Below are 26,653 nucleotides of genomic sequence, written 5' to 3' on the forward strand. Positions count from 1 at the left end.
TTTTTTTGGTAATTTTTACTGCATAATAGGTGGTGTTAAAACAATATCTGTACAGTAAATTTTCGCTGTTCTAATTCCACCACATTTGAAATTTAGTTTTTTCTTTTTCCAGCTTCCCATCACAGTGTACAGAATCTCTCTCCTGCAGATAAAATTCAGCAAAAATAAAAAAATTGGATTAAAAAATATAAATACAAAATTAACTGCAGCTTAATGGCGGTTAATTAAACTAATCGGTAATAGAAGAGAGTGTATGTGAATTTAACTTTTTTAGATTGATAACAATATAAAAGTTTTGTATTTTTTTTTAATAGCCATCTGTGAAAAAAAAAAAACTTGTGTGTCTTTTCACTAATTGCACATTTTATATCTTGCAACATATATTTATAATCTGTTAGTTTTCACTAGGAAATATTTGCATATGTGCCATTAAATATTCTTAATGAACATAACAACTACCCCACCACATGCAGCACGGTGCCACCCTGAGTGCTATAAGCAGCATTTACTATTCTCTTTTGTGAGTCCGTGTGCGTATAATTTAGCATTAGGACACTGTCAAATGTCTTGGACCCTTTGAAATCTTTTCTTGGTGCCGCTCATAGCAGACGCTACAGTAAGATGTTTATGTTGCGTTAAATGCTCTGAAATCCTCGTACATTTTACCACTTGAGTGTCCAAATATATGAGGAGCTGTTTAAGCTCGTTTCATGCATAGTATATGCATTTATTCTCTATGTGAATGGGGTAAATGAGATAAAACTTTTATTTTAGAGATCCAATTTCCTGAAATGATACGAGTGTGTTGGACTAGTACATACTTAATGCACTTTTTAAATTTTACTAGAGAGCTTAAAGGAAATCTACTATCAAAATCCGTCATGATAAACCAGGGCCACTTAAACACAGTCGCAGTGCCTGGAACTATGAGTATCTTCTTATGTTTATTATACCTTCTAAAATCAATGTTTAAAATCATACTAATGAGCCAGAAGGGCACTGGTGGGCGTTACCAGAGCCCCTCAACACAGTGCAGAAGCACTTTCCTCCCTTATATGGTGTGCTGCAACTTCCTTCCTGCTACAGCAAAAAGAGGGAGGGGTGAGGCTGGGACAGTATACTGACCTTTGAAGCTACAGCACAGAGGGGCTCTTCTGTGTTATTGGCATAATTGTAAAAGTTGATTTAATAAGGAAGAAAGGCCATGGATAACAAATATAAAGAGATTAATACAGTCGCGGTGCCTGGGTTTATGAGTAAGTGTCCCTGGTATGTAATGCTGCATTTTGATGGTAGATATTCTTTCAAAACTAAAGTTCAGCAATATACTGTGCTTGACATTCAACTGAAAATGACACATGGGAGTGGCTCTATGAGCTCTTCTTTGTCACTTGCTACAGCCAGTCAGTTGGGAGTATGCTAAGAAGTGATGTCTTCTTCAAAGTCCTAATAGAGCACTTCACTTATGTTATCTCATAAGAGTGCTAGTATCCACGTAATGATGCTAGGGCTAGACAATGGCAGGGCACATGTTATTTAATGGGTATTGCAACTATTTACTAAAACTGACACAAGCCTGTAAGAAAAATTCAAAAAACTATATAGTTTGGAAGACCCGTCTGGTCGATTTGGGCCACCAAACTAATTCCATATGCCTGGGCACCTGCCTTTAAGGTCCCAGAATGCATTGTTATATTACAGTTTGTAATGTTTATACTTACCTAGGGAAGGACTCTTTTCTGGTGCTTCTAGTGCCAGGGTGTGGTGATTCAGTGAAGCTGGCCTGGTGCACCCATGCTTTATTGGACATGCACCGGACTTATGGCACATGCGCAGTGCGGCTAGGTTTGCTATGCCAGCTTCATTGAGTCATCAATGGTAATTATGGTAAGTATTTTTTTATTTTTTTTTAATTATTTTTTTTAATTATATAATATATACAATATTTATATTATTAATTATTTATATAAATACTTATTTTTGTTACTGGCATGGAGACAAAAAATACAGGTTCCTTTAAAGTCTACATGTAGTGGACCAACTCTGGTCTTAAATTTTATGATGACTGTATTCTTATTTGTGCCTCTTGCAGGGAAATGACATTTTTCTGAACGGAATTAATCAAAGAAAAATGAAGTATGAGGTATGTCCCCATTGATCTGTGCTATCTGGTGCTCTTGGGTTGATTTGCATGCCTTAATGATTGCTGATCAGATATCAATCGATTTGATATTTTGCCATCCTTTATTTGGAACAGCATTTGCTTACCGGTTGGGGAAAGGACGATCCATTTACAATCTAGGTCATTTTTCGCCTTTTCAATGCGAGTTAAGGATATTGTGTAACAAAAAAAAAACACATGACTTCATGCTTTTCTAAAATAATTTAAACATAGAAACAATTCAAGACAACCTTGTTGTGTAAAGATAAGGGTCTGTTCACATCTTGCTTTGGTGCTGTGTTTGGCATATGTGTTGAGAAACTTTTTGGGTTGGATGGAGACCATACCTATGGGTTCCCACAGAATGACCTAAGGCCTGCTGATATGTAGCCACAGAAGGGTTTTTTCTGAATTGGAAATCATATTAGACTTTTAAGCTGTAAACTTTACCACTATAGAGCTCAATACAAATATTTGTTATGTCTTCTGTTATTCGGAAAGTAAGAGTTCTCCTTACAGAGACTTGCATCTCTTTGGTACAGGCTTTGCCATGTAAGGCCTCCTTGTAGGCATGTGGAGACTTATAGGCATTGACGCTCCGCTAGGGGATTCTGGGAAAATATGCAAATAATTTTACCAGGATGCAAAAAGGAAAACCACACCCATTTTTGCTCATTTATAAGGGAAGTCCCCTTGACTTCAAGCATGACTTTCAGGAAGCCTAATGACATAATGCAGGATTAATACCAAACCACTGTATCTTATCCAGAAGGAATAGATTCCTAACTGTATACAGTGCTGTTTCTATGTGGTCTCTTTTGTTATTGTGAGCCAAAACCAGGAGTGATTGAACACACGGAACCGGTGTCTTTCTGACAATCATACAGAGGTATGGTATGATGGAAAGGCTCGCACACGTTCTATGTGTTCCACCTCGCCTGGTTATGGATCTCAATAACTGATGCAAACAACTTACAAAGACGTGAACAAGGCCTAAGTTTTTCTTGGTTTTGTTTTTATCTTGTGTGGGTGATACTAGCAACATATACCTTTTTCATGGGGTTATTGTATAGCAATGCCTCATCGAATGTTTAGATCCGAGAGCCTCTTGGTATATTCGTCATGACATCCATGGCGCTATGAGTGATTCTCCCCAATGTCTGGTAAAATAAAAATCAGCCATGTTGAGTTTTATCATGCCTGACTCTGTCACTGGTTTACTCTCCATGCATCATGGGACGGGGCATAGAATAGATCTCAGCCAGTGGTAAAAGTTACAATAAAGTATCTTTTTTCTTATATATATATAATAATTTCCAAAACTCAGTTGATATGATTGTGGGTCCTTAAACTTTAGGTCCTCAGACTGACAGCAACCACCGTTGGGCAAGTAGCTATGGTGTACATGGTTTCACGTTTCACTTTTTTACCTTGTTTTGTTTGTGTTCACCTGAGTTGATGGCCCCCTTATTGTCCCTCAGAAGTTACTTGCACATTCACCAAGCAAGACATGGGTTTCGTAGAATTATATTGTAGGACAAAACTATGGTTCAAGCATGTAGGGACTATAAGAACTACTTTCTTTTTAGCGTGTTGTCATGAACTAGTGAAATATGCATGTAAGGATTTTTGCACATTCACATTGGTGCTACCTCAATGTTATGCCAGTTGTCAAGTCTGGCTCTGCCGAACTGTTGTCTCCAACAGTTTATTAGGATGCGAGTCCTAGATATTTCTGCCATGTTGCCCTACATATATTGCCATATACTCTTGAATGCTTTCTGAAGACGGGGTACATTTACTAAGTGCTGTTATAGTTTTCACAGAAACCAATCAGAGTTATTTTCCCACAGCAGGTTACAAAATGAAAGCTGAAATTTGAATGGTTGCAATGAGCAACTAGAACAGTTTTGCTCTCAGACACTTTGGATAAATACAGCCAACTAAGTCCACTATGTGACGTGCACCATATATGTTTAGGTGATTCTTTCCCACCAGTTTCTGTTGTACTGACTTGTCTGTGCCATGTGCTAGGCAAGGATCTTTTTGCTGTTTTTACTTTTTTGATGCTCAGCATTTTTACTGCCCATAGTCTTGGGGTCTTGGCAGCATTGAATAGCTAATTGGAAAAGCCTGTCTAGAGGGTCTATTTCATTCACCTTTACAGGAAAATATGACAAGTTTTCCAGAATGAAATAAGGAATACCAAGCCTCTTTTGCTATCTTGTAAGGTAGCTCCATTGACATCAAGCATGACTTTCAGGAAGCCTAATGACATTATGCGGGATAATAACCAAGCCAATATATCTATTCCAGAAGGAAAAGATTCTGTAGACCGTGCTCTTTCGATGTGGTTGCTTCTCTTCAGCACAGACTTTGAGAATTAAGGCTGCTTCCTTGTGGAGTGGAGATGCAGGCGTGTGGAGACTTATAGCCATTGACACTCCACTAGGGGATTCTGGGAAAATATGCAAATAAGTTTTCCAGGAAGGGATCAGGAAAATCCCCCCTTTTTTAGATAGCTTGTAAGGTATCTCCCCTTGATATCAAGCATGACTTTAAGGAAGCCTAATGACTTGATGCAAACAAAACCAGTTCTGAAATATAAATACACCAGTTTGGTTTTAATCTGGCACCATGTCAGGGAGCTTCCTTACAAGGTATCTAAAAGAGGCGTGATTCACATTGTCAGCACTACCATTCCTGGGTGCCAGTGAAAGGGTTCTAGCAGCCAAATGCGGATTCCATGTTTTTTAAGTTCTGTGTTTGCATTTGTGGGTGACCAGATGGGGGATAACCCTCTTGAATGACTTGAATGTCATTTTAAGGATTAAGATACCGGAATACAATTGTCTAATTATATGTAAACAATACTGTTCTTAAATAAAGTGATGGAATAATGAGTAATTCCTTAATCAACACTAATCACACAATGATCGCTTCACTGGAATTAAGTATATGCACATAAAGGAAATATTCGGTTGTTTCCATTCTTTAACATTTCAAACAGAAATTACAACATCCTCAGGCAAATCGTAGAAAGATGTCTATTTCCCAGATTGGATCAGTATCCTCACCGCCTCCTCACCGACAAGGCAGAATGGTGTTCAACGAAAGACAGAATCTGAATCCTGTGACTGCTAATTTATATTCCTTCTTCACACAAAAATGTTCAGAGTCTCAAGAGAAACATTTGAAGGAAGAGAAAGAGAAAGGGAAAAATAGATCATCCATTAGTGAATATTTTGACTTTCTGTCTGACACAGAACGTGAACCAAGTCACCTTCTCAGTAGAAATCTCTCGAACCGCAAATACGCTCATCAAAATATCTCCTCTGCCTCTCAGCGAATTCCTGCCAAGACCAAAGGGAAGCATTTAGAAAGTGTGTCTAGTGACCGCGATTTCCTTAAAATGGAACCTGACCGGACTTTGTTCCAGCAGATGTCCTCCTCCGAGATAAAGGCGCTTGATAATGAGCAACCCGAGTACAATGATATATTTCACCGTAATCTCTCAGAGACCAATATGCTTCCTGAAAATGATTTAAAGGAGAACAAGTGTTTCTTCCCAACTCACCAGGGTATCCTCCAAGAGCCTCATGCTTACCAGCGTGACTCTGATCTGAGCAGCGATAGCTCTTTGTGCCAAGATACAACACATTATAAATACAGTTTGCGAAATCTTTTTAGCAAGTTTTCTTATCTTTATAAAGAGAGGCAGCTGCCGACTCTACAAAATGTTATTAAGCAAGCGAAGGGATTATGTAGCGTGCAAGCAAATAGTGTTCAGAATCTGCCAGGTCTCTCGCTTATTAAAGATTTGCCGTTTGTAAATTTATTTCCGTTAACTAATTCGAACCAGAAACGGGGAGAATCTGAAGTTATGGACCTTTATGAGAATAAGGTGAAAGTCTACAGTATTTCTTCAGTGAGCACAAGCACTTCAGAGGGGGAGAGGCTAATGCTCTTAGAGCTGTCTATGAAAAAAGAGATCAAAGTTGATGAGGACCACCAACTTACTAAATTTGAAGATGTTAGTGTTGATCACATCACTCTGCTACCCCCTACATTTTTGAAATTTCCAAATAAATTTGTGGGACTAAGGAATTGCAGAAGAGATGAAATTCTTGATCATTTTCAAACTACAGTTCCAAATATTTGCATAAAAAAGAGTGACTGTAGATGTGTCTTCTGGCTCTCCGTTGGTAATAATAGTCACCCAGAACCTCAACTTGCCTGTTTACTTGTGTCCACATCAAGTCTAAGCTTTATAATATTTTCCGACACTGAATCGATGCTTCTTTTTACTCTTCCGGTCAGTTCATTGGAGGAGCTTCACATTGGTTTCGGAGGACAAACCCTACAGCTCTTTGGTTCCTTTGAGGACTCCCCTGTGACTATATTTACATTTGAGAATAACTGTACCCAGCAGCTATGTCAAGTCTTAACAAAGATGCAAGTGACTGATTCAGACTATGCCAAGTACTGTAGTCATCCACTCTTGAGTAGGGATCTGATGGAGCTGTCAACAGACTGGAATTCAGATCTCTCTGACCTTGTCTTCACTAATGGGTTTAAAGTGACTTGTAGCTTCAAGAGCGCATTAGCTGATGTAGCATATCTTCTACATGAAAATACAAATGGCACCAAGCCAGCATTAGGAGATATGCGCTTGTTGCTTTACACATCGGTCAGGGTAGAACATTTGCATGGTCAACATTCATATAGGTCGCTTGCTCTTACTAATATATCTATTGCTCTTCTACATAATGAGGTTCCTCAGGCAAACTTGGCCATCGCAAGTCCTTCATCTACACACTTTAATCAGATAAAGCTACATTCTCTAGGTGATGTGAAATGTATTATCTTAACTGACCAGGAAGATTTAACAAAAATCACTATTGTATTTTCCAGCAAAAATGAAAAATGTAATATGGAAATGGATGAATGCGCGTTACTCTCTGTCATTTCCCATTCAGATCTAAAGAAAGGTTTACCTTTAACTACAGATGTGTGGAGACTTACACTAAGCTCCTCTAAACATGCACTTTTCCTCATACGGTACTTAACATTTTCGATATGATATAGTCCTAAAAATAAAGAGACTGAATTTTTTGGTAATATGGAGCACTTTTGTGAATCGGGGGACATTGTGCTTTTATAGAAGCAAAAGGAGAACTTCTGTAAAAGCTACTGCCACCTCTCTTGCTACACCATTTTTTAAGGCATCATGTTGGGTGTATTGGTAGAAATGGAAGCTTATCCCTTTTTTTTTAACCAGCTTCAGAATTGAATGGCCAGGTAGAAGTGGGTTAGCTATGCCAATTTATATGTAGACCACAAAATTATACTTTCCCACAGTAGATTTTCCACTGAGATTTGGATGCAAAAATCATCTGAGCAGTACCCATGGACATGTACACAATCAAATTTGCACCGAATGTCAATTTTCTCAGCTTGCCAATTGCGGCTGTATAGTTTTAAAAACTATGCTAATTAGCCGGGGGCGCTCTGGCTACATCACCGGAGCGCCTCATCTTTTAATTTATTCAATCCCCCCCATTTCATACAAGTTCTGCCCGGTTCCACCTGCCTACTAGCAGGTGACGGTCGAGACAGGATGGGACTTGTATTAGAGAGGGAGAATGAGTAAATTGAAAGACCAGGTGCTCTGAGCCACTCCAGTGACATAGCCGCTGCATCCCGGCTATAATCAGTAAAAACCTACAATTTTGGACAGATGACCTTCAACTGTCCAGCATGAAGGCTTCTCACTACTCGTGAGAGGAGAGGTCCTGGATGTCCCGAATTAAAACACAGAAGGGTCTGCTCTTTTTGCATTGCATGTCCCCTATTTGACCCAAAAGTGCAAAGGTTCAAGCTTTGAAGAGGTCTCCGTGTTTCTGAAAGGGCAGCTAGTAACATCTCTACGTGGCTATGCACAATTGGAAATCTGCTGCTGTAAATTGTGCGTTCAATTCCCTTCCTTTATGCTTTGTATCTGTGAATATAATGTCTTTCAGACTTTGTTTTGTCACAGTAAATTGACATTTTTAGATCTGACATTGTAATGAATAAAATATTGATTGGGGATGTAATCATGTTTTCTGTAGTTTATTGTATTTCTTGTTCATTTACCAGCGTTTTATGTACTCATTCATTCACTTGATTTGTGATATCAATGTACAGCTAAAAGCTCAGGTTTATGAAATTAGGTCTCTTATTATCTTCATATGTCATTATGTAACACGTTTCCCCTGTATGATTATCATTTATTATTAAATGAACCTTTTCTATATACAGAATCTTCAAGGAAGCCATTGTTTTATTTTTTTTCTCATTTACACTTGGATGCACAACTCTCTGTAGACATAGGCTTTTCATATATTTTCCGCAGCATCTTTATGTAACCCTTGTGTACGTGATATGTTTCCTTGTAGTTACAGCTATTGAAAGAGTTTGAGGGGAAAAAAGTACAAAATAGCTCAAAATGGGTTAAGAATATAAATGTTTTTAAAAAAAAAGAAGCTCATAATGTGTGTAAAAAAACCATAAGAGACAGTGCCCACCTCATCCATACCCCAACACTCTCATCCATACCCCAACACTCTCATCCATACCCCGACACTCTCATCCATACCCCGACACTCTCATCCATACCCCGACAAACACTCTCATCCATACCCCAACAAACACTCTCATCCGTACCCCAACAAACACTCTCATCCATACCCCAACAAACACTCTCATCCGTACCCCAACAAACACTCTCATCCGTACCCCAACAAACACTCTCATCTGTACCCCAACAAACACTCTCATCCGTACCCCAACAAACACTCTCATCCATACCCCAACAAACACTCTCATCCATACCCCAACACACACTCTCATCCATACCCCAACACACACTCTCATCCATACCCCAACACACACTCTCATCCATACCCCAACACACACTCTCATCCATACCCCAACACACACTCTCATCCATACCCCAACACACACTCTCATCCATTTGGTGCCCAAGTCTACTCCAGGCTTTACTTTATGACACACAGGAACTAATGAATTACTAACTGAAAAATGTCACTGCACTTCCTGTGTTTTATGAAGGACCAGGAATTATTGACTGGCAGAAACCATTTAACATATCTGCTTGAGATTGGTGAGTTAAAGTTTCATTTTTTTTCACCCCTGGATACCAATTTTAAAGAACCCTTATCTTTAAATGGATATCAGGGTTCATTAGCACCCTGTCTCAACACGCACATTAAGGACCCCTGTCTGTATGTGTAGTGGGTATTTCACCAGATATTAGCCTGACCCCTAGATCAAACCAAGCACAGTCTTGGCGAAACGGCTGTAGGGTTTAGTAGGGGACAGAATATCACAATCTTACAATAGGGAGAGTGAAGGAATAGATCGAAGAAAGTACAACCGACAGACAGAAGGTCCATGTTAGGAAGACAGACACTGACTCACAGTGTAGCGTAGCAGAAGAGTGGTGTACTCTGCACGCCGATGCTTCCTTGGACCACAGCTTATCGGCATCCGCAATAGAAGGCAGCACTGATTCACAGCGAAGCGCAGCAGAGAATTGTTGCACTCTGCACGCTTAGCCTTCTGGGGGTCTAACTATACGGGCATAATATGGGCTTGTGCTACTAATACACAGCCTGTGAGTGTGATACATCTATTGATGCCTTTGCATAGTGTATTGCAGCCACCATTCCTGTAAAAATGCCTTTTCTACTCTTGTGTTCAAAAGTCAAGGAGACAGGGGAGCTCATCCATGCCATGAAACTCTCTGTACCTCTTATCATCCTCCTAAAATTTCCCCTCTCCGACTACGTCACCCTCTTCTTCAGACATGTGCAATGCACCTGTGTGCTCCCTGGTCGGCTTCCTAGGCACACTATGCCTATACCACTGTGAGGCGCATTGCGGGAATTGTAAAAAGCTAGCGTGTCTAGTTCGCTGATAATTACATCAATGATGACCCCCGCAGTGCCGCATGCGTATTGCACCTTGAAGCAGTCTAGGGAAGCGCACGGCCGATGCTGAACTCACATGAGCACTGTGCATGCCTGATAGTTTGATTTACAGCTGGTGTTGTAGTCCAGAGCAGCATTTACAATTCTGCTGGGCGCTAGCCAACCATTTGTCAACAGTCATCCCTAAACCTGAACTTCGCTTCCATAATGATTTTTTTTTGTGCTTAGCGCCAGTCTACGGCACTTTGCAGATTATGAATTAGCAGAAGAAGCCATCTATACTAGCAGAAGTTGCAGAGGGGTTTAAGCTCGGCAGGATTTTGAATGACAATGGACTGTAAGACTTTGCTGTAACTCCGTTTCAGTAAACTGTAAATAAAACTGTTTAAAAACGTACATTTAGAGATAATTAACTTAAAAAGATTAGCGAGCGGCAAAGTGGCATTGAACCACTGAACCCATACTTTAAAAGTTATGTTTGGAGATGTTAAAAGAAACCTAAATCAACAAGGTGGAATTAAATCACAAGTTATATTGAATTACTTTCTTAACGGCTTGGATATGGTATAATTTTACAATTTAGCTCACTTGCAGAAGGAGTAATTTTCATATTTTAGTTTCCTTCATCACAATTCGAAATTCATTTTTATTCCAGATGCCTGAAAAGTTGTAATGGAGAACTGTGCCACTGTTTCATTTCCGGAAAGAAGTGATAGTGGGGTCTACTACAGTATTTTCTCAAAGGGTCTCTGACTCATTGGGGCAGATTAACTTACCCGGTCTTGTCGCGATCCAGCGGCGCATTCTGTGTGGAGGATTCGGGTCTTCCAGCGATTCACTAAGGTAGTGCGCCCAATGCCCACTAGGTGTTGCTGCTGTGCTGAAGTCCGTTGGAGTGCACTGAAGTTCACCATCCTCCGCTGGGTGCAGGTAAGTGACAAGCGACACTTTTTTTTAAAAAAATGCGGTGGTTTTTCCGAATCCGTCGGGTTTTCGTATGTCCACGCCCCCACAATTACCAGCACGTGCACGCCGTCGCCGATGCGCCACAATCCCAGGGGCACTTCAGAAAAATCGACGGAAAAATTCACGTAACCCGTCTGAACACCAATGCACCTGATTGACTTTTTTTTACTCCCGACAAGGTGTCGTTTATTTTGAATTTTTAATGCACATCATCATATCTGTCAGATGTGGTGAACTGTATAATAGATCTATTGGTGCCAATTTATTCCCTACACATGACCTTTACTTTTTCATGTCCACAAACTCAGCACACAGTGGTCTCTTAAAAGAACCTACCTTTGGAGATATAATTGGAGAGCATTCGACCTACAATCAAAATCAAAATGGAACCCCTGTTAACACATGTTAAAACTACTTCTACCTGTCTTCTTGACGCAAAATCCAACACTTTTACCCTTGTGGAAAAAGAGGCAACTTCATCTTCTAATATTTTCATATTTTCAATTGTGAGCTACCTGTGCTTCTCCTGTGTTGAAGGGATGGTGGTAGCCTACATTAGAATCAAAAGATTGATTCTTTTGTACTTCTGATTTTTTGAACCAACATAGATAAGTTAGTTGAAGGGGCCGCAATGTTCCGGATGGATGCGGCAGCCTCCTGTAGTTTCCATTACTTTGGTGTTGACATTGTTTTATACTAAAGAAATCCATACTTTTCTGTGGCTATGGTTCAGAGTAGTCATTGGAAAGAAATCTTTGAAAAGTTGGATCAATATGTCTGGTAGTTTTTCTAGTCACCAAGTTATTCATATAGCTTTAGCTTATAAAACATATTTTGTTGTCAGTATTCTGTGCAAACCAACTACTATAAGAAATGAGTGGGAAGCAATCTCCCATCTTTTTCGAACACTGGCCAATGTCGGTGACGAGAAGCCAATCCCCTAACAATCTAAAATTGTTGGCTCACTTTAAGTGTTGGGGCATACATTTTAACAACCCGGATAACCCCTTTAATCTCCAAAATGAACACCCCACCCAGTTCCAGAATTGCCCATAACCCTTCTATGAAACAACAGTATTATTCCGTTTTTCTGTACGCTGACTTTTACGGGCTATCCTACCTCTTTAATAGAAAAATAATCTGTGTGTGAGGGAGACTGTAAATTTTGCTGAAGTTATCAAACATTGGATTTATGCCTTGCTGGGTAAAGTTTTAGAGCTTTTATTCTTAAAACAAAGTTTGGAATGTGTTTGGTTCCCTGGAGCTGGATGCGGGTGTTCGAAGGTTTCTGAGATATGTAGCTTTTATGTGGAGCTAAGGAGAAAATAGGAAAATGAAAAGATGACCTCAGGTCATGCAGTACAGAGCTGACATATTGCATTCTAGCCAGTGGGCGAGATAGCCTGAGCTTCCTTCTAATGGGAGAAATCAACATCTAAAACATTAACTACCTCTTGACACTGAGATTCCCCCGAGATTAAAAACAAATAAAATCTATTTCAGTCCCTGAGCAGCGCAGTGTTCTTACCCTGTGTATAACTACAATGAAGTGTTTTTTCCAGGATTTCCGTTGAGTAATTTATTTGTTTATTGCCTGTTAGAAGGAAGTCAAGTTGATTCATTTGCCGCGCTTCCAAATTTCAAGTAATAATGCATTGCAGGCCAAAAAATATAGCAAACCCCTGACGTATTCACAGAATTTACAAAAATGGATTTGATTTCAATGCAGTTATTTTCTGTTTAAAGGGATTATCTGTGTTATACAAAAGAATATTCCTAATATTGTAAAAAATAACCTATTCCGGTGTAACGCACTGGGATTTGTTCATATGTCTGCAGTGACGTGTCCATAAAGACATTGTAAGAAAAGGAATGAGGATAACATGACACCTTCCCCCTCACAGGACCAATTTATAGATACAGCTCTCTTCTAGATGAAGACATAGTCCATAACAACATAATGAATAAAAAGATTTAAAAAGTAAACAAGGTACTTGAGAGATCCAAGGGAAAGCCTTGATCCAGTATCCATCCAGCATTAAAGGGGTTGGCCAAGTTTCGTCATGTATTTTGTAATGTCTATGTGTGTGTGGGGATGGGGGGCAGGATATTAGATAATTTACCAATACACCTACATCTATTATTAGTTCTGCACCACTTAGACAGATAGTTTACATAACCCCGATCTGTGGCCCTATTATGGTCAGGAAAGTCTGGCTGATGAGGTAAAAGACAGGAGGCTTCACTTTACATATCAAGAAAGCGGATCAGAACTATTACTAGATGTGTATTGTTTAATAACCTAATATCCGCCCCCACACTTATACATTCATTACAAAAAACATGAAATGAAGTGGGCAACACCATTAATTCTTAAATGGATATCCAGCCACCAAGTAAGCTACACCAATGTGAGGAATACACCATATAATGTGGTAGAAAATCAACTAAACATCCCAAAAAAACCTAATTACAATAACTCCGCATTAGCCACAGAGTCCAATATTCGGTAAAAAAAAGTGTGTGAGACCTTAAAAGCAAAAATCCCAATGTAATAGGGAGCAGCCCTCAAACCCCATGAATGTTGCAAAAATACGGTCAGGTATTGATCACATTGATCACAGCTTTTTGTTTTCCTTTGTGCCTTGCAGTATAGGTACCATGCTCTGTTCATGTATATGGGGCTTCATGCAGGTTACACGTGTGATGCAAAATTTGGGACGCGTTGGCTCATTCTATTGGCTCCTGCACAAGGCCAACTCTCCAAGACTCAAAAGATATAGAATGTCCTATCGGTCGTGTTTTTGTCCCGGGCAGTAGATTTTTTTAAATGGTCTATAGGACCATTGTTTTGCATCTTGTCTAACTAAACAGATCGTGTTTGTGTAAGTTTATACTGTGGATAGTGTACATATTCCTTTTAGCTAGTAATGACCTTTCCTTAGATTAGGTCATTAATAGATGATTGGTGCAATCACCGGCACATGTGCCAATTGACTTTTTACCAGTGAAGCAGTGGGAAGCAGACAGCTTTGTCCATATTGTTCAGTGCGAAACGCTCCTACGCTCAAGCGGGAAAGCCATTACATTATGGCAGGAGCAGTTAATTTCTGGCTCCTTCTATAGTGTCAAATAGCTGATAGAAGCTATATATAAAGAAAAAAATCTATGTAACACCGCGCAGGCGATAAATACAATCGAATGAAATGATCAATTGATACAGTAAATCCAGTGATAGGGAAAGTATGTGCCGTCCAGTAGCTGCTGGAGATGACCTGGTTTCCGGAACTGGCGGATAGATGTGTACAGTGAAGAGGCAGAAAGACAGGTCTGGACTGCGCTGCTCGGTGGATACAACGTTTTATGCATGAAATGAATGGACAGTGCATTTCAGGAACAAACTGTTCCCTTTGTCAGGTCCAATAATATGTTTCTAGATGCAATAAATTTCTGTCCCAGGGGATTCCCATATTAATGTTTGGGTCAGTCTTAGTGGGACCTTCCATCAGCTGAGGATATGATACAATGGGGCACATTTACTTACTCGGTCCTGTCGCGATCCCCGATCCGGACGGTCCGACGATCCGGAAGTCCGGCGCGATTCACCGAACATCGTGCGCCCTGCTGAGGTCTACCAGAGTTCACCTTCTTCTTCCTAGTGTATGTGAGTGCATGTCTTGCGACACAATTTGCAATGTTAAATCCCGCGCGTTGTCTGAATCTGTCAGATCGTCCGACGACCTGCCCCCCGATTTGTGTCACGTGAAAGCCGGCACCGATGTGGCAAAATCCGATCACGTGCGGCAAAAACCCCTGTTAAATACAGCGCAACAGGAAAATCGTCGGGAAACCTGACGAAAATGCGGTCCGCGGACCCTTAGTAAATGAGTGGATAAGTGTCTTGAGATGTCCACGAGCCGGCTTGAACTCTAATTGCCAATCAAATAACTGATCAGTAAAGGCTATCTGAAGTCGAACCCCCTCAATCACCTCTTACCTATCCTCAACTTTAGCTATTGAGAAAACCCCATGAATTTTCAAAAATGACCCTGTCGTTTTTAACCACTAGTTAGAATAAATTCTCCACTCGTATCGGTTACTGTAGGTAAGAAGCTGAATTCTTTATTCGGTAGATATGATAAATATACATTTTCTTATTCTTAAAGGAGGCAATTTTGTAATCCTGAAATCCCTGGTGTCCGTATTTTATTTCCTCCTGTAAATAAACGTCTTACAAGCATGTACTGTGGGTCATGTCTAGGCCCTAGTATTGCCTCTAGTTTCGCAGCAGGAATTGGAGAGGCGATAGGAGTCTTCTGGAAGAACTGTAACAGCACATATTAAGTTTGCCGCATGTGGTCTAATAATATGTAGCCTAGTTAAGGAGAAAATAGGATAGAATGTGAGCAAAAATAATATAGTCATTTCTCCGAGGCTAATGCATTCACCTATCTGCAGGCCACAGAAGTGCTATATCATCCTTCATAATTATTCATCACTGAAACACAGGATGGATAGCCAAGTGTCAGCGCCTCGGCTTGATAGAAAGATCCATTGCTGCTTAAATTATTCTCCCTATCTTTTACCGCACACCTGGGCTCCAGATATCAGGCGTCCGCCACAGCGAGAGGCTTGTGATATCCACACCGATCCTGCGTGTGTAATTTTGTCACCGTGTGTCTGGACTCTGGAGGCCAGTCCTCCTTTGTAACAACCTTCCCAGCCGACACTTAGACCCCTAACAAGACTCCAGGCAACATGACATGACTCTAAGGCTGGCAGAACTGTCACGTTAAGATTGATGCTACCTTACCGGAGCTGCCGTGTAATGGGAAATGTGGCTAAAACATATTCATATCTAACTACTGTAAAAAAAAAAATATTAAACGCATAAATCTATCCGGATAATAGCCATTTTTAGAACTGGGATGTGCTTATTTTAGATTAATTTAGAACAAATGGTTCATCTTGTGAGATGTTATTCCACCTTAATATATAAAGTGTCAGCGAATGAGGAATAATCCTTGTCATTCGGTTTCTAAATTATGTCATTGGTTTGGTATTGGAAGCGGAGGAATAATTTATTTTTCTTTCATGAGGTCTATTAACGGCACATCTCATCTGGTCTAATGCAGGAAGGTGTAATTGACTGCCTCTAATGTGAATTGTATCCTATAAAACTTTTTCTGGGCTGCTCATTGCGCACAAGGACCTTTAATTTTTTTTTTTTGTAATTTTAGCGGGATTCAGATGTCTGGAATATATTAGGTTCTGTCTATATGTTCAACGGAGGGTCAGTCACAAGCTCCTCACACCGATTTGACATTTTTTGGCGGGAAGAATAACACTGCATGAATTTCTTACTACCTTAAAATCTTGGTTTAGCCTGACAGAGAATTGCGTAACTAGAGTCCTCTGGGTCCCGGGTAAAAATTCCCGATGGTTACCACCAGTGGCGTAACTAGAAGCTGATGGGCCCCAGTGCAAAGTCTGTGCCAGGCCCCAGACTATAATGTATGGTTTATAGTACTAGTCTTCTCATATGGGAAAGTGACACCTTTTGGGCCCCCTAAGCCTCTTGGGCCCAGGTGCAACCCCCTAAAGTTACGCCCCTGGTTATCACCAAATATATCTGCAGTATATGCAAAGACCAATACACCACAGTACAGTGACATGATAGCATCTCAGCACTGCTACAGCTTTCTCCTTCCAGATGATGACTTACAGTCACAACTCTCTGTAGAGTGTGCAAAACAGAAATATTTGGTATCATCAAAGTCTATCTGCATCCCCTGTATGCACCTTTCAGAATAATATCATTTTAATATTTTTATGTTGCTCATGTTTTGATTCATTTTTTGGGGAAATATACAGTATCTCTCTTTTGGGATTGGATTTGCATTTCGAGATACTTCCAGTATCCATGTTGAGTATTTGGGATCTGTTGTAATATGTAGAGAGTGATATCATTGTAGTCCCCCCCCCCTCCTCTGCCTTCTTGTTAATTTATAACACTACCCTGCTTTCCCTATTACCCAAGTTTTTGTTTAAGTGCCCCAAATTTAAAAAAAAAAAAACAGTACTTGCCTCTTCCCACTCATGGCAGGCGTTGGCCATCTTCACTGCTCTTTTGCTCTTACAGTAGGGAACCCAGCGCCGGCAACGCATTGACTTCATTGCGTTGTTGCCACTAGGCAAACTTACATACAGCAAGGTGCTGTGCATAGGCAGTGTATAAGGAATGTATTCAGGTGTGTTATTTCTGTTCTGCAATAGCTGAGGCACACAGGGGCATAGTAGTGCTGTCCTCGTGCACTGCAGTAACGGCTGTGGGCCCACTACTTCCAATGGGCGCGGTCGCACTCTCTGTGTCTGTGATAGTTACACCACTGTCGATGGACCTAATTAAGGTCTTATACAGGCAGTCCCCGGGTTACATACAAGATAGGGTCTGTAGGTTTGTTCTTAAGTTGAGTTTGTATGTAAGTCGGAACTGTATATTTTATCATTGTAATCACAGACAGAACTTTTTTGGTCTCTGTGACAATTGGATTTTAAAAATGTTGGGTTGTCATAAGAATCAATATTAACACTAAAGCTTCATTACAGACACCTGTGATAACTGTTACAGCTGATCATTGTAGCCTAGAACTAATGTACAATAAATTACCAATATCCAGTGGTCCGTTTGTAACTAGGGGTCGTATGTAAGTCGAGCGTTCTTAAGTAGGGGACCGCCTGTACTCTTGTGTAATATTTCTAATGTGTTGTGACGAGATGATGACTGATAGCTGGTGCGAGCAGCAGAATTTTTATTATTTTATACTTTTCCCTTATAAAGAATGGCTGGGCCTTTATACAATCTTTTACCTCTTGTGTCACCTCCTCATCCTCAGACTGATCAGGGCCCTCGCTTCTATTGTTCCATATGAATGTTTGTACTCTGCAATGTAATATTTTATTTGTATATGTTCCCTATGATTTGTAAAGCCCTGCAGAATTTGTTGGCGCTATATAAAGATTATTATTATTATTATTAATAATATTATAAAACCTTTACATCTTTTATCCTCAAGCAGTGGTCAGCCGGTGATCATCAGTCATCAGTATCAGGCTATAAAAAATACTACCAACCTCATCAAAAGCTGGTGCCGAAAACCAACAAAATTGGTTGGATCCTTAAAATATAAGCTAATATGTAATTAGTTGTTATTCAAAATTTTGCTCCCATTACCAGAAAAGTGCTGCTGAAATACAATGTAATGAAGAATTAAACTGCTACTGGCCCTTTAACCCCTTAAGGACCAGGCCCTTTTTCGTTTTTGCGTCTTTATTTTTCACACCCCACCTTCAAAAATCTATAACTTTTTTATTTTTCCATGTAGAGAGCTGTGTGATGGCTTGTTTTCTGCGTAACAAATTGCACTTCATAGTGATGGCATTTAATTGTCTATGCCATATACTGGGAAGCTGGAAAAAAATTCTGAATGCAGTGAAAATGGTGAAAAAACGCATTTGCGCCATTTTCTTGTGGGCGTGGATTTTACGTCTTTCACTGTGCGCTCCAATTTATTCATTGGGTCAATACGATCACATGGATACCAAATTTGTATAGGTTTTATAATGTTTTCATACATTTACAAAAATTAAAACCTCCTGTACAAAAAAAAATTCTTCATTTTGCCGTCTTCTTGCGCTAATAACTTTTTCATACTTTGGTGTATGGAGCTGTGGGTGGTGTCATTTTTTGCGACTTTTGATGACGTTTTCAATGCTTTTATTTTTAGAATTGTACAACCTTTTGATCACTTTTTATTGATTTTTTAATATTTTTCAAAATGGCCAAAAAATGCCATTTGCGACTTTGGGCACTATTTTCCGTTATGGGGTTAAACGCAGTAAAAAAACATTCTTATATTTTGATAGATCGGGCATTTTCGGACACGCTGATACCTAATGTGTTTATGATTTTTACTGTTTATTTATATTTATATCAGTTCTAGGGAAAGGGGGGTGATTTGAATTTTTAGGTTTTTTTAATATAATTTTTTATTTTTTTTTATTAAAATTTTTTACTATTTTTCAGACTCCCTAGGGTACTTTAACCCTAGGTTGTCTGATTGATCCTACCATATACTGCCATACTACAGTATGGCAGTATATAGGGATTTTGCACACCATCTATTACAATGTGCAGATCGCACATTGTAATAGATGGCCTAAAACATCTATTACTGTCATCTGTCATGGCAACGGATCGCCGCTCCCCGATGACGTCACGGGGAGCGGCGATCGGAGCCAAGATGGCGGCGCCCACGCGCCGCCGGCTCGTTAATGCCGCCGGCAGCTTTGCCGGCGGCAATGAAAGGGTTAACACCCGCGATCGGTACAAGCACCGATCGCGGGTGTTAGCGACGGGTGCTTGCTTCATTGTGAAGCAAGCACTTGGCGTGTATGAAGAGGGCTCAGCCCGTGAACCCTCTTCATACTACCCCATGCGCAATAAAACGTACAGGTACGTCTTATTGCGCTATGGGGTTAATCAGTCCATTGATTTCCTCCACGTGGAGCAGACACAGAACAGATGATGGCTGTTGGTCACATGTCCACGCCACATGTCCTGCACCTGCCTGGGCAGGTCATGTGATTATCAATTTGTTTGGCTGTAGTCGGTTGGTTGCAGGGCATCCAGTATGGCCGGTGTTGTGGTGAGACGTCATCTCAGTGAGGTAATGTGCAGTGATGGCAGTTACACAAATCATTACTATGGTAACGGAGCAAGAAAGTCTGTTAGATCATCACTGGGAGCAGAGCATAAGAGGGAGGAGGAGTTACTGAGAACTAAATGATCATGGGACTTGTAGTTTCTAGTGGCGGACACCTTGGTAATAACTCCACCTATTTTAGAGAGGCCATAAAATTTTGTGCATCATAAAATCAAACTATTTAAGCTCCATTTTGGGAGTTTTGTCATATTCATTTATTTATAACATTATAGGTTTTTGCATCAGACGTTCATATTCCCTGAATACCCCTTTAAGTGTTAAACTACCCCCCCAATATTCAGTGTGTGATATGACTAGTGATCTGTAGAAGGACTATACTTTATTGCATTTTTATCTTAAATTGGGTTTTTAGTTTAGCCTATTCATTCTCTAATAGTCAATAATTTGACTAGTTCAAATAGAGTATGAGCTATGCATACAAATATTCATGTGTAGATTCTAATTCAATTCTCTGTTCATGTTGGTCTTAAATATTATTATCTTAAGAATAATAATGGTCTCGTTTGCCCACCATAAGGCATCTTATTCCACTCTCTTACGTTAAACACTGGGCTTTACCCTTGCTCTTGGAGTGGTTCGGCTCTTGTATGGGGTCGGAGGCCTTGCTTCTCCTTTAATTCTCTACAGCGGGTATTGTAGTCAGGCAGGGAAAAAAACACAATAACCCTTGATAAAGTCTGCAGATCTCTGTGAAAAGGTTTGTAAGTGACATTGACACTCATTGGATGGAGACTGACATTTGCCTGCAACCCTGTGGATATCTCTCAAGCAATTGTTGATAGTCTGCTGGCAAGAAAGCAATAGACTACTGATGTATTGTGGGTGAAAGCCAAAGGCCATAGTAAAAATCAATCAGTTTGATTTAATGGCAATGTTGAGGCTGTCGGAATACATAAAATATAGTGATGGGAGAATGCTGACATATTTCTTTAATGCACTGAAAATGTGTAACTATTTCTCTGGAAGGACTCGAGTTAATCCTGTGGCTGTCGGAGAAGAGAATACAGAGCACCGGCATCGGCTGTACACGGGCACATTCTTTATTACTCAGTCGTTAAGCAATTTATTTCATTGTTATCATATATAATAATGTAAATGGGATTTTAAAAAATGTAGTTTCCCAACTTTTTCTTGTTATTGGTTGTTTGGCTTGTTTACCTGTTAGCCAGCTTCTAGTTGTGTCCTAAAGCGTAATATCCGTGACCTCATTATTCTCACAGAATGTTTCCTCATATATAATATTCTGTTTCATCTATTACATCATGTCTGACGAGGAGAACTAGTATTCTCAAAAGTTCACTATGAAATATACCGTAAATTCTCGAGTACTTCCGACGTGCCCCCCCAGCAAGTCCTCTTTTATACACCGATGCTCCGACATCTGCTCAGTGTCCCCGCACTGCCCGTCGCAGGGATTGTGCCATCAGCCGCTTGCTGATAGTGTACTATGTAGCATCGCTGTATAGTAGAGGACCTGCCGGAGGGCGTCGGAAAGTCGGTACACTGTTTGTTTGTTTTTTTCTTACAGCATTATATGGAAGGCAGGGGCTGCATCCAATATACTAGGGGGGGGGGGCATGCTATATACTACAGGAGGGTGACAGTCTATATATTGCAGGGGCTGGTAGGCTATATACTAGGGGCTGTTGGCTATATACTATAGGGGGCTGGCTGCTTATATACTACAGGGGGCTGGCTGGTTATATACTACAGGGGGCTGGCTGGTTATATACCAGAGGGGGCTGGCAGGCTATGTACTACAGGGGGCTTGCTGGCTATATACTGGGGAGACTGTGACCAATGCATTTCCCACCCTCGGCTTATAATCGAGTCAGTAGGTTTTTCCAGTTTTTTGTGTTAAAATTAGGGGTCTCGGCTTATACTTGGGTTGGCTTATACTCTAGTATATACGGTACTCAGTCCACCCCAAAAAGGTATTGCCGGATTTCTTCAATCTGTTTTTCCTTTTTGTCCTCCCAACTTTTTTTCGAGTTTTTTGTGTCTCTTGCATTTTCTAGTCAAATATTTTTTTCTCTTAGTGATCGTAATGTGCAAGCTTCAGATTTTTACTTTAAAGAGAAATCGTGTGCAGACGGGGTGAAGAAGTTAGAAGCCGGGCACTTAAAAGCCTGTCTGTGTGTACTTTTTCTTGATACTGGTGGAGAAGTGTTTAGCACACACGATACAGCATGCAGTAAATTCTCGAAAATGTAGTATTGAGAGCTCATTCTTATTTATTTATTTTTTTTAAACGGATGCTGATTTTTTATTTTTTTTTTTAAATTCTACAGCAAATTTAATGCTGTTTTTTATACGATGAAAAATTATTTCTAGATCTCTGCTTGCTGTCATTCTATAGGAAGCTTTTATGTTTAGCACCAGTGGACAGAAATCTGACCATGGTCACACAGGTGCACAGCTCGTTATCATAGTATCATAGTATACAAGGCAGGCAAAAGACGCAAGTCCATCAAGTTCAACCTTTAAGAATTAAATAAATGTTTTATCCCCATAACCCGTGATATTTTTGCTCTGCAGAAAGGCATCCAGGCCTCTCTTGAACATGTACATAGAGTCCGCCATAACAACCTCCTGCGGCAGAGAGTTCCATAGTCTCACTGCTCTTACAGTAAAGAACCTTTGTCTATGTTGATGGTAGAATCGCCTCTCCTCTAGGCGTAGAGGATGTCCCCTTGTCCTGGTCACAGGCCTAGGTATAAAAAGATTTTTGGAGAGATCCTTGTACTGTCCGTTCAGGTATTTGTACATTGTAATGAGGTCTCCCCTCAGTCATCTTTTTTCTAAACTGAATAATCCCAAATTTTGTAATCTGTCAGTGTATTCTAATCCCCCCATTCCCCTAATAATCCTGGTTGCTCTCCTCTGCACCCGTTCCAGCTCTACTATATCCTTTTTATACACTGGTGTCCAAAACTGTACACAATATTCCATGTGTGGTCTGACCAGGGATTTGTATAAGGGCAAAACTATGTCTTTATCATGAGAATCTATTCCTCTCGATACATCCCATAATTTTATTTGCTTTAGCAGCAGCCGCCTGGCTCTGGTCACTAAAATGAAGTTTACCATCCACCAATATCCCCAAGTCCTTTTCAGCTCCAGTTTTACCAAGTAATTGACCTTTTAGAACATAATTATACTTTTTGTTTCCATGGCCCAAGTGCATAACTTTACATTTATCTACATTAAACTTCATCAACCATTTCTCTGCCCACTCCTCAAGCTTCCACAAATCCCTCTGTAATGCTAAACTATCGACCTCAGTATTTATTACTTTACACAGCTTAGTATCATCTGCAAATATTGAAACTTGACTGTGTAAACCCACTACAAGGTCATTAATAAAAATATTAAAGAGAAGTGGCCCCAATACTGACCCCTGTGGCACTCCACTGGTAACATCAACCCAATCTGAGAATGTGCCATTAATGACCACCCTCTGTTTTCTATCACTAAGCCAATTACTTACCCAAATACACAGATTTTCTCCTATTCCCAGCAGTCTCATTTTATATACCAACATTTTATGTGGCACGGTGTCAAATGCCTTTGAAAAGTCCAGATATACAACATCCACAGCGTCCCCCAGATCCAGTCTTGAACTTACCTCCTCGTAGAAACCAATCAGATTAGTCTGACAATATATCACAGACCGTAATCAGTGCTGTGGGTTATAACGAGCCCTGCACCTGTGTGACCATGGTCAGATTTTTATCCACTGAATATGAACAACAAAGATTCTTATAGAATGACAGCAAGCAGAGATCTAGAAAAGGGTGAGGAATTGATACAGAAAGTATAATGGAAAATTGTATGACTTTTCAATATTCATAGAATATCAATTACTTGCTGAAATGGGAACACCCCTTTAATTCTTTAGAGAAAAAATATCTTTCTAGCTGTAGCAAGTGTGCCCCATCTACCGCTCATTAGACACTAATGCAGGTTTTATATAATGTACGTGGGTGGAAACAATCATCTAATCCGATCTTCCTGCTATCTGAGAAAAGAAACTGTAGCATAACTGGGGCTTATAAAAAGTCTCAAAAGTTAAAGGAAATCTACCATCAAAGTCAGGCATAATTAACCAGGGCATTGGTAATATTCTTATATTTGAGATCCATGGTCTCCTTTCTTCTAAAATCTACTTTTAATATGATGCTCATATGCCAGAAGGGCTCCAGTGATACCCAGCAGGGCCCTTCTGGCTCATTAGCATAATATTTAACTTAGATTTTAGAGTATTTTTGTTTGTTCTGGCATCACAGGACCTGGAGACCATACAGTCCAAACATGAAAATCTATCATCAAAATCCTTAATGATAAACCAGGGGCACCTACTGATAGATCCAGACACTGCAACTGTGGTAATCTTCTTATATTTACTATCCATGGCCTCCCCGCTTCTAAAACTTATGCTAAAGAACCAGAACATTTATGGGCAGGTTATCAGAGACCCTTCATGCAGCTGAATCAAAGGCTGTTACATTGTGCAGGAGCACTTCCCCCTCCCACTGTGTACTGAAACTTCCTCTGCTTTTGTGAGATTAGATCAAGCAGAGAGAGGGGAAAACTGTGGAGGGAACAAGGGAATGAGGAGAGAGTGTAATAGCCTGTGAAATTGCAGAACGGAGGGGCGACACCATGCTTAATTTTGATGGTAGGTTTCCTTTAAAGTAGACCTGTCATTAGAAATTGGCCTAATAAACCACTACCAGAATCTTGTCAAATGGGGTAACACATTCTAGTTTTTATCTCTTTCATGACCAAGTGTGGTGGCATCATCCAGAAAATCAACTTTGAATTAATTATAATTAGTTGTAAAAAGTCAGGGAGGCGGAGAGTTTAACACTAGCTCCCCCTCCCCCTGCCTCTAAAAACCGCCTCCCATGTGCCATCATGCGTCGGTCCAGTCCATTGTCCAGCCTAGCAATGAGTAGAGGGTCCAGTCCATTGTCCAGCCTAGCAATGAGTAGAGTCTCCAGTCCATTGTCCAGCCTAGCAATGAGTAGAGTCTCCAGTCCATTGTCCAGCCTAGCAATGAGTAGAGTCTCCAGTCCATTGTCCAGCCTAGCAATGAGTAGAGTCTCCAGTCCATTGTCCAGCCTAGCAGTGAGTAGAGTCTCCAGTCCATTGTCCAGCCTAGCAGTGAGTAGAGTCTCCAGTCCATTGTCCAGCCCAGCAATGAGTAGAGTCCCAATGTCCATTGTATACAGAAATAAATAATAAAATATCCAGGAAAGATGGAAAATGTAACATAAAAAATATGGAGGAGCCACTAATACGGCATACTCCCGTATATGCCACAAAGTCAAAGATATAAAATTAGTGCTCTACTTTTTATACTGTTTGTCAAATGGCTAGAGCCTCTCACCACCTCTTCATGGACTGGAAATAAAAGATATCCCCGACTCCTTGCATCGCCAATCGTCCTCCTTTAGTGGGTTGAAACACAATCCTCGTCTCGTTACCGTGTCCACGGTGTGTTCCCAATCCTACATCAGGAGGTATGCGAAAGGATAGTGCAGATCGCCAGGTTCAAAATGTCCATTGTCCAGCCCAGCGATGAGTAGAATCTCCAGTCCATTGTCCAGCCTAGCAATGAGTAGAGTCCCAATGTCCATTGTCCAGCCTAGCGATGAGTAGAATCTCCAGTCCATTGGCAAGCCAGTCCATTGTCCAGCCTAGCGATGAGTAGAGTCCATTGCTCAGCCTAGCAATGAGTAGTCTCCAGTCCATTGTCCAGCCTAGCGATGAGTAGAGTCTCCAGTCCATTGCTCAGCCTAGCAATGAGTAGAGTCTCCAGTCCATTGCTCAGCCTAGCAATGAGTAGAGTCTCCAGTCCATTGCTCAGCCTAGCAATGAGTAGAGTCTCCAGTCCATTGCTCAGCCTAGCAATGAGTAGAGTCTCCAGTCCATTGTCCAGCCTAGCAATGAGTAGAGTCTCCAGTCCATTGTCCAGCCTAGCAATGAGTAGAGTCTCCAGTCCATTGTCCAGCCTAGCAATGAGTAGAGTCTCCAGTCCATTGTCCAGCCTAGCAATGAGTAGAGTCTCCAGTCCATTGTCCAGCCTAGCAATGAGTAGAGTCTCCAGTCCATTGTCCAGCCTAGCAATGAGTAGAGTCTCCAGTCCACTTCAAGTAAAACTGTAGTGCACTGTAGATACTTATTAAACTTCTTTTGGAACCAGTGGCCGAGTATTAGGTTTCGGCTATAAACTTGGTAAATAATGATTCTGGTAATAATTGAGCATAGTGGTCTATAATTTTCTTTGATTTCTTCTCCTTTCTTCTGATGCATAGAGTGATAAATACACAGTGACTTAATCATTGCCAACATTGAAAACACAAGCTAAATTCCCTCTTTGCTTCTGGCTCGGTGCTCGATTTTAACTCAGCAGAAAAACTAATCTTCTAAATGTTTGTAATATCTATAAAGCTTCCCCTGACAGAACCACCAAGATACATCTCACAGCAGCCGCACCGTACATAAGTTACCAAGTACAGTAGTAAGAGAGCGTTCACATCCTCTTTTGTCATTGGTGACATGTAAAAGTACACTTTGAGAATCTTTCCCATATTAACTATATGCCATTAACAGCAACAAACACATATAGCTGTGCTAGCAGTGGCGAGCCTACGGCACGGGTGCCAGTGGTGGCACTCGGAGCCCTCTCTGTGGGCACCCAAGCCATCAACCCAGCACAGAGTTCACCAGAGAGG

General features: G+C 40.5%; 1 protein-coding gene across 4 annotated transcripts in view; it reads left to right on the forward strand.

Moving 5' to 3' along the window:
- The window catches only part of KIF16B (kinesin family member 16B), a 217,070-nt gene that overhangs the window by 130,884 nt on the left and 59,533 nt on the right, over positions 1 to 26,653 (forward strand). For 2 of the 4 annotated variants that reach the window (XM_072140436.1, XM_072140437.1), the window contains one exon: positions 2,093 to 2,143. In XM_072140436.1, the coding sequence (XP_071996537.1) occupies positions 2,093 to 2,143 (51 nt within the window). Of the gene's footprint in view, positions 1 to 2,092; positions 2,144 to 5,171; positions 8,439 to 26,653 lie in introns of those variants that run through there. The other 2 variants (XM_072140434.1, XM_072140435.1) reach the window with 2 other exon arrangements.

This window comes from Engystomops pustulosus, chromosome 3 (genome assembly GCF_040894005.1).
Source record: "Engystomops pustulosus chromosome 3, aEngPut4.maternal, whole genome shotgun sequence".
In the NCBI taxonomy this organism is placed as follows: domain Eukaryota; kingdom Metazoa; phylum Chordata; class Amphibia; order Anura; family Leptodactylidae; genus Engystomops; species Engystomops pustulosus.